The sequence below is a fragment of the Microtus oregoni genome, unplaced genomic scaffold, assembly GCF_018167655.1.
Source record: "Microtus oregoni isolate MIOR12 unplaced genomic scaffold, Mior012 000007F_ref0000211, whole genome shotgun sequence".
In the NCBI taxonomy this organism is placed as follows: Eukaryota; Metazoa; Chordata; class Mammalia; order Rodentia; family Cricetidae; genus Microtus; species Microtus oregoni.
In genome coordinates, this window is record NW_024543066.1 from 35,379,502 (window position 1) to 35,392,608 (window position 13,107).

A 13,107-nucleotide genomic window follows, 5' to 3' on the forward strand; every position below is an offset into this window, starting at 1 on the left:
AAATTTTCCAGGATAAAAACAAATTTAAACAATACATAGCCACAAATCCAGCCTTACAGAAAATAATAGAAGGAAAATCACCAACCAAGGAGTCCAACAATGACCACAATAACTCAGACATCTAGAGACCCTCCACCAGTGCAACTCAAATAGGGAAACACACAAACTCTACTACTAAAAAAGTGACCGGAGTTAACAACCACTGGTCATTAATATCACTTAATGTCAATGGTATCAACTCACCTATAAAAAGGCACAGGCTAAGAGATTGGATACAAAAACAGGATCCTACATTCTGTTGTTTACAAGAAACACACCTCAACCACAAAGACAGGCACCTACTCAGAGTAAAGAGATGGGAAAAGGCCTATCAAGCAAACAGACCTAAGAAACAAGCAGGTGTGGCCATACTAATTTCTAACAAAGTTGACTTCAAACTTAAATCAATCAGAAGAGATGGAGAGGGACATTTTATACTCATAACAGGAACAATTCATCAGGACAAAGTCTTAATCCTGAATATCTATGCCCCTAATATAAAAGCACCCACGTACGTAAAAGAAACATTACTAAAACTCAAGGCAGCCATCAAACCGCACACACTAACAGTAGGAGACTTCAACACTTCTCTCTTACCAATGGACAGGTCAATCAGACAGGAACCTAACAGAGAAATAAGAGAATTAATGGAGGTAATGAATCAAATGGACTTAACAGACATCTATAGAACATTCCACCCAAATAGGAAAGAATATACCTTCTTCTCCGCAGCTCATGGAACCTTCTCAAAAATTGACCACATAGTCGGTAACAAAGCAAACTTCCACAGTTACAAAAAAATATTAGTAACCACCTGTGTCTTATCAGATCATCATGGATTAAAGTTAGAATTCAACAATAATCCTACCTCCAGAAAGCCTACAAACTCATGGAAACTGAACAGTCAACAAGTGAACCATACCTGGATTAAGGAAGAAATAAAGAAAGAAATTAAAGTCTTCCTTGAATTCAATGAAAATAAAGAAACAACATACTCAATCTTATGGGACACTATGAAAGCAGTCCTAAGAGGAAAGTTCATAGCACTAAGTGCCCACTTAAAGAAAACAGAGAAAGCACACATTGGAGACTTAACAGCCCACCTGAAAGTTCTAGAAAAAAAAAGAAGCAGACTCACCTAGGAGGAGTAGAAGACTGGAAATAATCAAACTGAGGGAGGAAATCAACAAAATAGAAACACAGAAAACAATCCAAAGAATCAATGAAACAAAAAGCAGGTTCCTGGAGAAAATCAACAAGACTGATAAACCCTTATCCAAACTAATCAAACGGCAGAGAGAGAATATGCAAATTAATAAGATCAGAAATGAAAAGGGGGACATAACCACAGACACAGAGGAAATTCAGAGAATCATTAGATCTTACTACAAAAGCCTGTATGCCACAAAACTGGAAAATGTAAAAGAAATGGACACTTTTTTAGATAAATACCATTTACCAAAGTTAAATCAGTACCAGGTGAACAATCTAAATAGACCTGTTAGTCGCGAAGAATTAGAAGCTGTTATCAAAAACCTCCCTACCAAAAAAAGCCCAGGACCCGATGGTTTCAATGCAGAATTCTATCAGATCTTCCAAGAAGACCTAATACCTATACTCCTTAATGTATTTCACAATATAGAAACAGAAGGGTCATTGCCAAATTCCTTTTATGAAGCTACAGTTACTCTGATACCAAAACCAAACAAAGACTCCACCAAGAAAGAGAATTACAGGCCAATCTCACTCATGAACATCGACGCAAAAATCCTCAACAAAATACTGGCAAACTGAATCCAAGAACACATTAGAAAAATTATCCATTATGATCAAGTAGGCTTCATCCCAGAGATGCAGGGTTGGTTCAACATATGAAAATCTATCAATGTAATCCATCATATAAATAAACTGAAAGAAAAAAATCATATGATCATTTCATTAGAATCTGAAAAAGCATTTGACAAAATTCAACATCCCTTTATGATAAAAGTCTTGGAGAGATTAGGGATACAAGGATCATACCTAAATATAATAAAAGCTATTTACAGCAAACCGACAGCTAACATCAAATTAAATGGAGAGAAACTCAAAGTCATCCCACTAAACTCAGGAACATGATAAGGCTGTCCACTTTCTCCATACCTCTTCAATATAGTGCTTGAAGTTTTAGCAATAGCAATAAGACAACATAAGGGGCTCAAGGAGATCCGAATTGGAAAGGAAGAAGTTAAACTTTCGTTATTTGCAGATGATATGATAGTGTACATAAGCGACCCCCAAAACTCCACCAAAGAACTTTTACAGCTGATAAACAGCTTTAGTAATGTGGCAGGATACAAGATCAACTCCAAAAAATCAGTCGCCCTCCTATACACAAAGGATATGGAAGCAGAGAAGCTTAACCTTTCACGATAGCCACAAACAGCATAAAATATCTTGGGGTAACTCTAACCAAGGAAGTGAAAGATCTATTTGACAAGAACTTTAAGGCTTTGAAGAAAGAAATTGAAGAGGATACCAGAAAATGGAAGGATCTCCCTTGCTCTTGGATTGGGAGGATCAACATAGTAAAAATGGCAATTCTACCAAAGGCAATTTATAGATTCAATGCAATCCCCATCAAGGTCCCATCAAAATTCTTCACAGATCTTGAGAGGACAATAATCAACTTTATATGGAAAACCAAAAAACCCAGGATAGCCAAAACAATCCTATACAATAAAGGAACTTCTGGAGGCATTATCACCCCTGACTTCAAACTCTATTACAGAGCTACAGTAATGAAAACAGCATGGTACTGGCATAAAAACAGAGAAGTCGACCAAAGGAATCATATAGAAGACCCGGATTTTAACCCACAAACTTATGAACTCCTCATTTTCGATAAAGGAGCTAAAAGTATACAATGGAAGAAAGAGAACATCTTCAACAAATGGTGCTGGCACAACTGGATGTCAACCTGTAGAAGAATGAAAATATACCTATATCTATCACCATGCACAAAACTCAAGTCCAAATGGATCAAAGACCTTAATATCAACATGAACACACTGAACCTGATAGAAGAGAAAGTGGGAAGTACCCTACAACATATGGGCACAGGAGATCGCTTCCTATGTATAACCCCAGCGGCACAGACATTAAGGGCAACATTGAATAAAATGGACCTCCTGAAACTGAGAAGCTTCTGTAAAGCAAAAGACACTGTCACTAAGACAAAAAGGCAACCTACTGACTGGGAGAAGATCTTCATCAACCCAGCAACAAAGGTCTGATCTCCAAAATATATAAAGAACTCAAGAAACTAGACTTTAAAATGCTAAATAACCCAATTAAAAATTGGGGCACTGAACTGAACAGAGAATTCTCAACAGAAGAAGTTCAAATGGCCAAAAGACACTTAAGGTCATGCTCAACTTCCTTAGCGATCAGGGTAATGCAAATCAAAACAACTTTGAGATATCATCTTACACCTGTCAGAATGGCAAAAATCAAAAACACCAATGATAGCCTTTGCTGGAAAGATTGTGGAGGAAGGGGTACCCTCATCCATTGCTGGTGGGAATGCAAACTTGTGCAACCACTTTGGAAATCAGTGTGGCGATTCCTCAGGAAATTCGGTAACCACCTACCCCTCGACCCAGCAATACCACTCTTGGGAATATATCCAAGAGATGCCCTATTATATGACAAAAGCATTTGTTCAACTATGTTCATAGCAGCATTATTTATAATAGCCAGAACCTGGAAACAACCTAGATGCCCTTCAACGGAAGAATGGATGAAGAAAGTGTGGAATATATACACATTAGGGTACTACTCTGCAGTAAAAATAATGACTTCTCGAAGTTTGCATGCAAATGGATGGAAATAGAAAACACTATCCTGAGTGAGGTAACCCAGACCCAAAAAGATGAACATGGGATGTACTCACTCATAATTGGTTGCTAGCCATAAATAAAGGTCACTGAGTCTGTAATTTGTGATCCTAAAGAAGCTAAATAAGAAGGTGAACCCAAAGAGAAACATATAGTTATCCTCCTGGCTATGGGAAGTAGACAAGATTGCCGGGCAAAAAAACTGTGATCTTGGGGGTGGGGTGGGATGGGGGTAAAGGGAGAGGGAGAGAGAAAAGTGAGAAGGGGAGGATGGAGGGAACTTGGGGAAACGGGATGATTGGGATATAGGAGGGTTGGATAGGGGAGTAGGGAAGCACATATCTAAGTTAAGGGAGCCATCTTAGGGTTGACAAGAGTCTCGAACCTAGAGTAGCTCCTAGGTGCCCCAGGCAATGTCCCCAGTTAGTTCCTTGGGCAGCTGAGGATAGGGAACCTGAAATGACCCTATCCTATAGCCATACTGATGAATATCTTGCATATCACCATAGAACCTTCATCTGGCGATGGATGGAAATAGAGACAGAGACCCACACTGGAGCACCAGACTGAGCTCCCAAGGTCCCAATGAGGAGCAGAAGGAGGGAGAACTTGAGCATAGAAGTCAGGACCACGAGGGGTGCGCCCACCCACTAAGACAGTGGGGCTGATCTATTGGGAGCTCACCAAGGCCAGCTGGTCTGTGACTGAAAAAGCAAGGGATAAAACCGGACTCTCTGAACATGGCGGACAATGAGGGCTGATGAGAAGCCAAGGACAATGGCTCGGGGTTTTGATCCTACTTCCTGTTCTGGCTTGTGGAATCTAGCCAGTTTGGATGTTCTCCTTCCTAGACCAGGATGAAGGGGGGAGGACCTTGGATTTTCCACGGGGCAGCGAACCCTGACTGCTCTTCGGACTGGAGAGGGTGGAGGAGAAAAGTGGGGGGAGGGGGAGAGGGGCGGGAGGAGGGGGAGGGAAATGGGAGGCTGGGAGGAGGCAGAAATTTTTTTTTCTTTTCAAAAAAAAAATATAAAATAAAAAAACAAGCTAATAAACACAAAACTCAGTTTCGTTTTCATTCAATTCATCGCAGGTAATCTTTAATACACAAACAGTAAAAACAAAATTTCAATTAATATTTATCCTGTCTAGGACTTCGCTATGCAGATCTGATACTCATACTCTTTATCCTTTCTTTAAAGCTTTAAGAAAAATAAATAGATCCATAAATAACGCATATAAATATAGGTTCCACCTGTTAAATAATAAAACTTTTGACCCTTAGATTTTGTCTTCTTCAGAGAAAGATGTAAAAAGGTAGACAATTCATTAATATAACTTATGCCCCCCCCCAAAAAAAGTTATCTCAGGACATATTAAATACATAAATAATTCAAAGCCCACAATTTAAAGCAAACAAGAAGCAAACTGGCACCCCTTTAAACCCCATTCTCAAGGAGGAGGGCAGACAATTCTGACTCCATATCTGAATCAGTGTAACTGAATCAGTATTGATGAGTAGCAATCGCACGATCTGTTCTAAGAATGCAAATGAGTTTGCTGAGAAGCATGGGAGTTTCTTAGGGGCTGTAGCTTGTCCTAACTGCCGTCAGTCTCAGGTCTGGGCTTAGGCCACGTGGCGGACGATGGAGGACACGCAGGTGCAGCCCACACCCACCAGCATCTTCTCCACCCGGAAGGAGAAGGGACAGTTCTCAGGCTCCCTCTTCAGGACCAGGATCTCTTGCTGGAGGAGAACAGAGTTCATGTGGTGCTCCAACTTCCCCTGAGCATTGACACAGCGCTGGTGGCGGCACTGTGCCTCCCAGATCACAGAAGGATATCTGTTAGGGTCCTCATTGCGGCTGCAGGGGAGACGGAAGGAAAGTGAATTCTGGTTAAATGGAAGGAAAAGCAGAATCAGGGGAAGGGAGGACGAGCATAGCGTGACAAATAGGAGCTCTGCAAAATCGCTACATGTTGGTTTGAAGAACTTTGGGTTGTCTGAAAGTCTAGGTTCTCTTCCTCCCATCCCTTCCTTCTCCTTCTTCATCTATCTCCTCCTCTTTTGCAGCAATAAGGATCAAAACCAGTGTCTCCCATGAGGCAGACACCCATTCTGTCACTGAACTACATCCCCAGTGTCAAAAACTTGGATTTTCAAGTTCATGAAGGGTTTTAGAAGAATGTCTTGAATGATAAACAAAATACACGAAGGACCACCATGAGGACTGATGCAACATAAAAAAAGTACATTTTAGGGCACATTTGATTTGTGGGAAGAGACAAAGGATTGAACCATCAAGGACTAAGGCGGCTGTTTCCCCGACTTGGTGAAGCTGGTCTTTGAAAGAGGGAATGTGTCAGAATTCTATTTGAGAACACTTCATGAGATGGAGCCCAAACGTTATGTGAAAAGCTGGAAACAAAGACAAAAGGCTCCTTATACAAACTGAATAAATAGTTCACTTAGACGTTTTGTTTGATTGATTGAACCATCCTTAATATTGGGAGCAGGAGAAAAGGAGAAATCCTGTAGATAGATGAATCAATAGGTCCCTTGAAAGATCTAAGCAACAATGTAAATCAAGTTTATTCATATAAACTAAAATGATCAAACAACTTTTTTGTATTGACCCCTCAGTGGGGTCTAAATACATACAACAAAAATATGTCAAGTCCAAAGGGGAAGAAATACCAAACACAATACTTCCTCCACCAGATTTCATGTTTTAACTTTTCAAGCTTTTTTCAGGACAGGCACAGAAATACCTAATTAATTTTAATTTATTTTCAGCAAGCCTCCTTAGTTGAAGCTCTGGTAGAGGAAACATAATGCCCTATGATAAATGTCCTGATTTCCAAAAAGTCAGCAATCAACTTGATGGCTCATAAATGCTAGAATTGCGCTTATTGATTTGGAGTGATAGAGAAAACACAGGCATTAATGCTCTGTGGTAAGGGTCTAGAATTTCCAAAAAGTCAAAAAATTGACTGGCTCTCACAGGTGCTAGCATCACTGTTCTCATTAATTTGGGTTGATGCTTGGCTTTAGTGACAACTCTAACAGGTTAGGGTGGAGTGTGAGGTTAGGTGGAAAACAGGAAATCACGCTCAGGGCTTGTGTAATGAATCAAAAAGCAGAAAAACACAAATTTTTGTCTGGAGTCCTTACGTACTGGAGAGTCCAGGGCGAGGTGGATCGGTTGAGGTAGTCTGAGGGCCTTCTGGAACTCAGTTTCGGGCTAAGGGAGTTCAGGACTGTCAGGTTGACCTTCACATTCTGGAGAAAGTTCTTGCCCTCTGTGTTTGGACATCCTGAACTTTGTGGGATAGGTAACCCTGCCTTCACCACAGCCTCCAGGCTCAGCAGCAGCAACAGCAGCAGAGACTGAAAGGGAAACCAGAGTAATGGGGGACTGGATTAGTATATGGGCTTTGCTGGCGAATTCATTACAATGAGTATATAGCTAACTATAGGAAACATGCTACATTCTGGAAAGATCTAAGCAACAATGCAAAACAGTTTAAATTAAAAAAATTCTTCAGATGACCAAAATAAAGCTAAAAATGTAGAATTTATTTTATTCTTAATCAGTTTCCTATAGACGTCTTGCGACTGAGTATAGGAATGCAGTACTTTAGACGGCAGTGGTTTTAGAAAACGTGTCAAGTCATGTCATCCCATAGGCTGCTGGCTCATGAGTCAACAGGACAACAAATGACCTTGAGTATAGGAGGAAATGTCCTTCTGCACCAGTGTTTGTTCAGTCAAGCTGCAGAAGTCCTACATGATGTCTGCATTCATGTTAGAATTAGAAACAGTGTTTTTATACCGGCTGCCCTTCAGATAAAAACCGGATTTCCCCTTACGTTTTCTTAGGTATATTTTCTGGTTGTTCTACAAATAGCGCGCATTGATTCTATAATGAGAATCAGATTTCAGAACATACTTTTTAAGTTAAGTATTTAAAAATGTAAAGCTTTATTCTGAAACAGTTATACATGTATCTAATTAGAATCAAGTGGTTTGAACACACTAAGACTTTGGTATAAAACAATGGTAACAGATGTTACTTCCAAAGCTTTCAAACCTGCAAGCATTAGTAACCCACTTTAGTCTAGATTAAAGAGCAAAAACTGACAAGAGAGAATGTCAAATCCTTTGCACTCAGGAAAACAGGCTTTTGACAGACACTGTTGCTCATTGTGTCGCACCACGTGACATTTCTGATGTGGGCTAATGCCATCAGAAGTATCTTTCAGGTTTAACCTCATCTTTCTGACTGATACTTATCAGTTCTTCAAAAGGCTGTACAATGACTTAGGTATCTACCAAAGGTTTCATTTCTGGTTCTGCGTACACAGATTCATGGGCCTCCACAGTTAGAGTCGAGCATTTCATACCCCGTACAGCAACATGACCTGGTTTCAATCAAAAGACCCTTGAAGATTAGTGCAGGACTCACCAGAGACGAAGATCTCCCGGGACTCATGGTTGCTGCTTCTGATCAGCTGGCACTGGATGAGCTTGTGCCTGGGGTGAGGTGGATGAAGTGGGGTGCTCCCTTCTCTCTTTTTATAGGGTTTTACACCTTCTGTGGTCACTTACGTTGAGAGTGGGTTGGGGGTGACACCACTGGAGTAAAGATTCCATCCTGTAATGAGGTCAGGCGGAAGCACCCTCTCATGATGGGCAGGGCATTATGTGTCTCTCAAGGTAGACGGGGAAGGGCAGAAGTTCACTCTGCAAAGGAGCGCTACTTACAGGGAGCTGAGCAGAGATACTTTGCTATGGTTCAGCATGATGTGTTTATGGACGTTATCTGAAGTTGCTGCAGACATGTGCTCCATCTTAATGGCTTGTGGGAAAATAGAAGCCTGACAGTCGACGATTACCACGTGCTTTGATTTTTGACTTGATCTTTCTCCTTTTTCCCTACCAGATTCCCTGATCAGAGACCATTCCACCAAACACTCAAGGTGTTGCTATATAAACAGACAAACCAAATAAATAATTTCACAATGACGGAATGTGTTTTATTTAACTGAGTATAACAACTGATTTTCTTGAATGTCTCCCGGGTGCAGGGAACAATCACAAAGTTCAGTTAGTTACCAGGGAGTAGCTAGAGACATGAGATTTACCAGTGAAGGCATGGCTGCCATATGTTATCAAGAAACTTGTTAACATTTGCTGCTTTGAGGTCGGTCGCATGCCTTTCTTTTAGGAGGAGGGGAAGGCACAGAAATAGAAGAACACAGTGGTTGACTAGATGAGATGAAAAAGGTATCTAAAAGAGAGATGGAGACTGAAGAAAGACAATGGGGAAATTGAAGTCCTGGGGAGTAGAGACTGGTACAGAGATGAGAAAAAAAAAAAAGAAAGAAAACAGCTCTCATGCTCTCTCCTCTCAAAGAGATGACCCTTGCCTTCAAGTCCTTGAGAAGAGTTTATGTTCAGGAAAAGATGGGGGCCATTACATCATTACACGTAGATGCCATCTACTTGTCATTTTTCTCTGCCTCTACCTGTAATGGAATGAGCCATGTCCCCTGGCTTCTCAGCTCTTTGGCTTCTGTCTCACATTCAACACAAACATGAGGCAAACCAGTAGCTCCTGTTTGGTAAACAGTGTCTGGTAGGATCGCTGAATTCCCTTTGCAATGGCATTCATCTCGGAAGTTGGCAGCCGCTCTCACATCTGCCTCCTCTCTCTGGGCCTTCAACTCAGACTTTCCCGTTTGGACCAAGTTTGCTGTTTGGACACTTCTACTGCCCCTGAAATGATTCTCAAAGTACATTTTCTCTCATTCTTTCACCTCCTGAATGCGAAATATGAATTCCTTAGCACCTGAGTTAGTATTGCAGTTTGAACAAACCTCCCTTTTATCCTCATTCGTACCATGCAGCGTGTTAAAGTTCATGGGGTCCTGGTTTTCTACCTGTCCTACTTCTGCAACTTAGATACCTTTTGTTAAAGTACATACAGCCTTGGCAACGTCCTCTCCACCCTGTTTATCAGCATGTTGCTGGCCTTGTAGGATCCTGTTCACATGGTTCTTCTAACTGGGAATAGCATCTACTGCATTGGCTTCTTTGCATCCTCATCTCTTGCCTTTGGTTTCCTTGGGTACTGCACTAAATTCACCTTTGAAAAGTATGCTTTAGACATGTGTATTTCTGGTTTTGGGTTGTACTGTAAGACTTTAAGGCTAATATGTTATTAATTTATACACTTTTCATTAAATATAATATAACCGTTCACATAATGTGGACATCTTTTCGGTGTCTCTTTTTGGTAAGTGGCTGTCTGCATCCCTTGACCTGTGTATTGTTTGCTTCCTGACTTCCTTGCTAGATTGCCAGCTATAGGAACACTGGTAGCTATTTTTTTTTTCATTTTTTTTTATTGAGAAAAGGAAAAAAAAGAAAAAAAGTTTCCGACTCCCCCCAGCCTCCCATTTCTCTCCCCCTCCTCCCACCCTTCTCCCCCTCCCCCCACTCCTCTCCCCCTCCCTTTCCAGTCCAAAGAGCAGTCAGGGTTCCCTGCCCTGTGGAAAGTCCAAGGTCCTCCCCCCTCTGTCCATGTCTAGGAAGGTGAACATCCAAACTGGCTAGGCTCCCACAAAGCCAGAACATATAGTAGGATCAAAACCCCGAGCCATTGTCCTTGGCTTCTCATCAGCCCTCATTGTTCGCCATGCTCAGAGAGTCCAGTTTTATCCCTTGCTTTTTCAGTCACAGTCCTGCTGGCCTTGGTGAGCTCCCAATAGATCAGCCCCACTGTCTCAGTGTGTGGGTGCACCCCTCATGGTCTTGACTTCCTTGCTCATCTTCTCCCTCCTTCCACTCCTCATTGGGACCTTGGGAGCTCAGTCCAGTGCTCCACTGTGGGCACTCTGTCTCTATCTCCATCCATCACCAGATGAAGGTTCATAGCCAAGAGGATAACTATATGTTTTTCCTTGGGTTCACTTTCTTATTTTGGTAGCTATTTTGTTGATCTTTGCAGAGGATTTAGTAAACAGAAAGCGATAGTTTTTATTGACTGACATTATGAAACATTATGTCAAACATTTTAGGAACTGTTTGCTTTTTAGAACCTGGCTGCATTCTAAGACACTACTGGATTGTCTCATCCCTTGGCTCCATAACCTGATCCCCTTGAAAAGAATGTGACGGTGTTATAGCCTATGCTGGACTCCACAGAGTGGCGCCCTTGCTGCTATGGGGCAATGATGAGCTGGTGGAGAATAGGCTTGCTGCCAATACCATTGAAGAGAAAGCTCTAACTGGACTCCGAGTGCACTGTCCTGTACTAGCAAAACTCAGCCTACTGCCTGGCCACAATGACAATCTTTGTCTTAAAATAAAGGGAAGGTGGAGAATCAAGACAAATTTTCATGATAGTGTAAAGATGGTTGTTTAGTCGTAGTGATTGGAGCTGGTTATGCCTGGCTTTGAGAAGAAGTCCTTGGAGGAGCGGTTGGGAACACAAAGGCTATCCACAAAAGGTCAGGGTTCTGTGCTTGCTGTCCCCTCAACCTCAAAGGTGAACCTTTGGGGGCAGAAAGATTACCAGAGGGAGAGCTAGTGTTCTCCTAACAGCAAAGGGATTGATGTCTTCTCTTTCACTATGACTCTGCCTTTGAAAGACTTCATCTTTTTCTAGGCTTGGTGTTTTGTCTCAATTGTTGATTGTGGTTGACTTTTTGCAGAAAAATAATAGCAATGAATAAAACAAGCAGTAAATTGGGAATGATGGTTTTGCTCAGGAACCATCGAGTTTATCAGTCTTGCTTCTCTGAACTCAAAATAGCAGCTATGACATTGAACAGCTATGAGTTGCTGGACCACAGCTGAGTGTGGAAGGGTATGCAACAGGCACCCGTGGCAGTGAAGTGGTGTTGAAAGGGAAGAAGTGTTCGTTGGTGTCTTGAAATCAGTAGGCCATTAAACAGTACCATTTCTAGCTATAATAGAGAATAATACAAAGGATAAAGGAGTATCCTTATTTTTGTAAACAGAATGGAGTATCTTTTGTCTCAGTGTGGTGAAAAATTAAGACATTGCTAAAAATATAGAATAAAAACCATTTTTTCTTTCTCAGATGGCAGGGATACCATTGAGAAATGATTGTTCTACTAATTTGTATTCTGCAGCCCTTTTCAGGAAAAACAACAATGGCAATGGTGTGGGTAAAGGAGGGATCAACATGGTTAGCATATATCCCAATTTAAAGAGACAGTGGTTGTTTAAGCAGGTGAGTGTACATCACTGTATAAGGCTCCTTCTCCATTGATTTTATGTAATAGAGAGAGAACAGTCTTGGAGAGAATGTTCTTGGAAGCCCCCTAATTGTAGGGGCTTCCACTATTAAGATGCCTCATCTTGACCACGAACAATCCTCAACAAACACTTAAAAGAAAAACAAGATGGTAAGAGAAGACTGTATTTGTGATGATGACCACTTGGATGGCTTTGTAGAATTGGCTAAGCTAAAATTTTATTGAGTTCTACATTTTGTCTCAGTTTTTACTATAGTTGTGCTTCTAAGGACCACTCTGCAACAATTCTGGGATGGGAAGCCCCAGGAATGGTACCAGGTTTTTCTAGAATCCCTGGTGGAAGAAAGTGCCTTCCTCCTGCCACACAGTGAATTGGGCATGATTAATAAAATGGTAATTTTAATTGAGTTAGCTGGTGCATGGGCTGTGTGTTTGAATGTTAGTATGTAGATGTACAAATAGTGTGTGTGTGTGTGTGTGTGTGTGTGTGTGTGGGTGTGCGCACGCACATCTGTGTGCACATAGAGGCTTGAGGTGTGTGTTGAGAATCTTCCTAGATTTCTCCCCACTTTTCCTTTTGAGACATGGATCTGGCGCTTACAGATTGACTGGCCAGAGAGCTCTAGGGATCCCTATGCCTCCTGCCTCTGTTCCCCCTACTACCTCTAGGTAGGGTTGGAAAGACTTAGTTTTGTACAGATGCTGGACTTCAAATGCAGTTACTCATATCTGCATGGCAGGTACTTATCGACCAAGCCATCTCTGCAGCCCCAGACGCCCTTTCTAAGTACTAACTTTTTTTTTTCTGAGTACTTACATTGGCTTATTTCATTACTGGTCTTTGGCCGTTTTTGTACCAAATATTGATTTCATTGTTTTGATTTGATGGAATCAGATC

General features: G+C 41.3%; 1 protein-coding gene across 1 annotated transcript; it reads right to left on the reverse strand.

The window, feature by feature from the left end:
* Nucleotides 1–5,544: 5,544 nt before the first annotated feature.
* On the reverse strand, nucleotides 5,545–8,413 carry LOC121450412 (interleukin-17A). Its single transcript, XM_041655255.1, has 3 exons — nucleotides 8,387–8,413; nucleotides 7,097–7,308; nucleotides 5,545–5,782 (listed from the first exon to the last, which is right to left on the reverse strand). The coding sequence occupies exons 1-3, from the start codon at nucleotides 8,411–8,413 to the stop codon at nucleotides 5,545–5,547; spliced, it is 477 nt and encodes a 158-aa protein (XP_041511189.1).
* Nucleotides 8,414–13,107: the final 4,694 nt, after the last annotated feature.

Bases quoted from the DNA above. Each gene is read 5' to 3' on its own strand.
- LOC121450412 (XM_041655255.1), bottom strand. From the start codon at position 8,413: ATGAGTCCCGGGAGATCTTCGTCTCTG. The intron at 7,309-8,386 runs GTGAGTCCTGCA...TTTCCCTTTCAG, and splicing joins CCGGGAGATCTTCGTCTCTG to TCTCTGCTGCTGTTGCTGCT. The intron at 5,783-7,096 runs GTACGTAAGGAC...TCTCCCCTGCAG, and splicing joins ACCTCGCCCTGGACTCTCCA to CCGCAATGAGGACCCTAACA.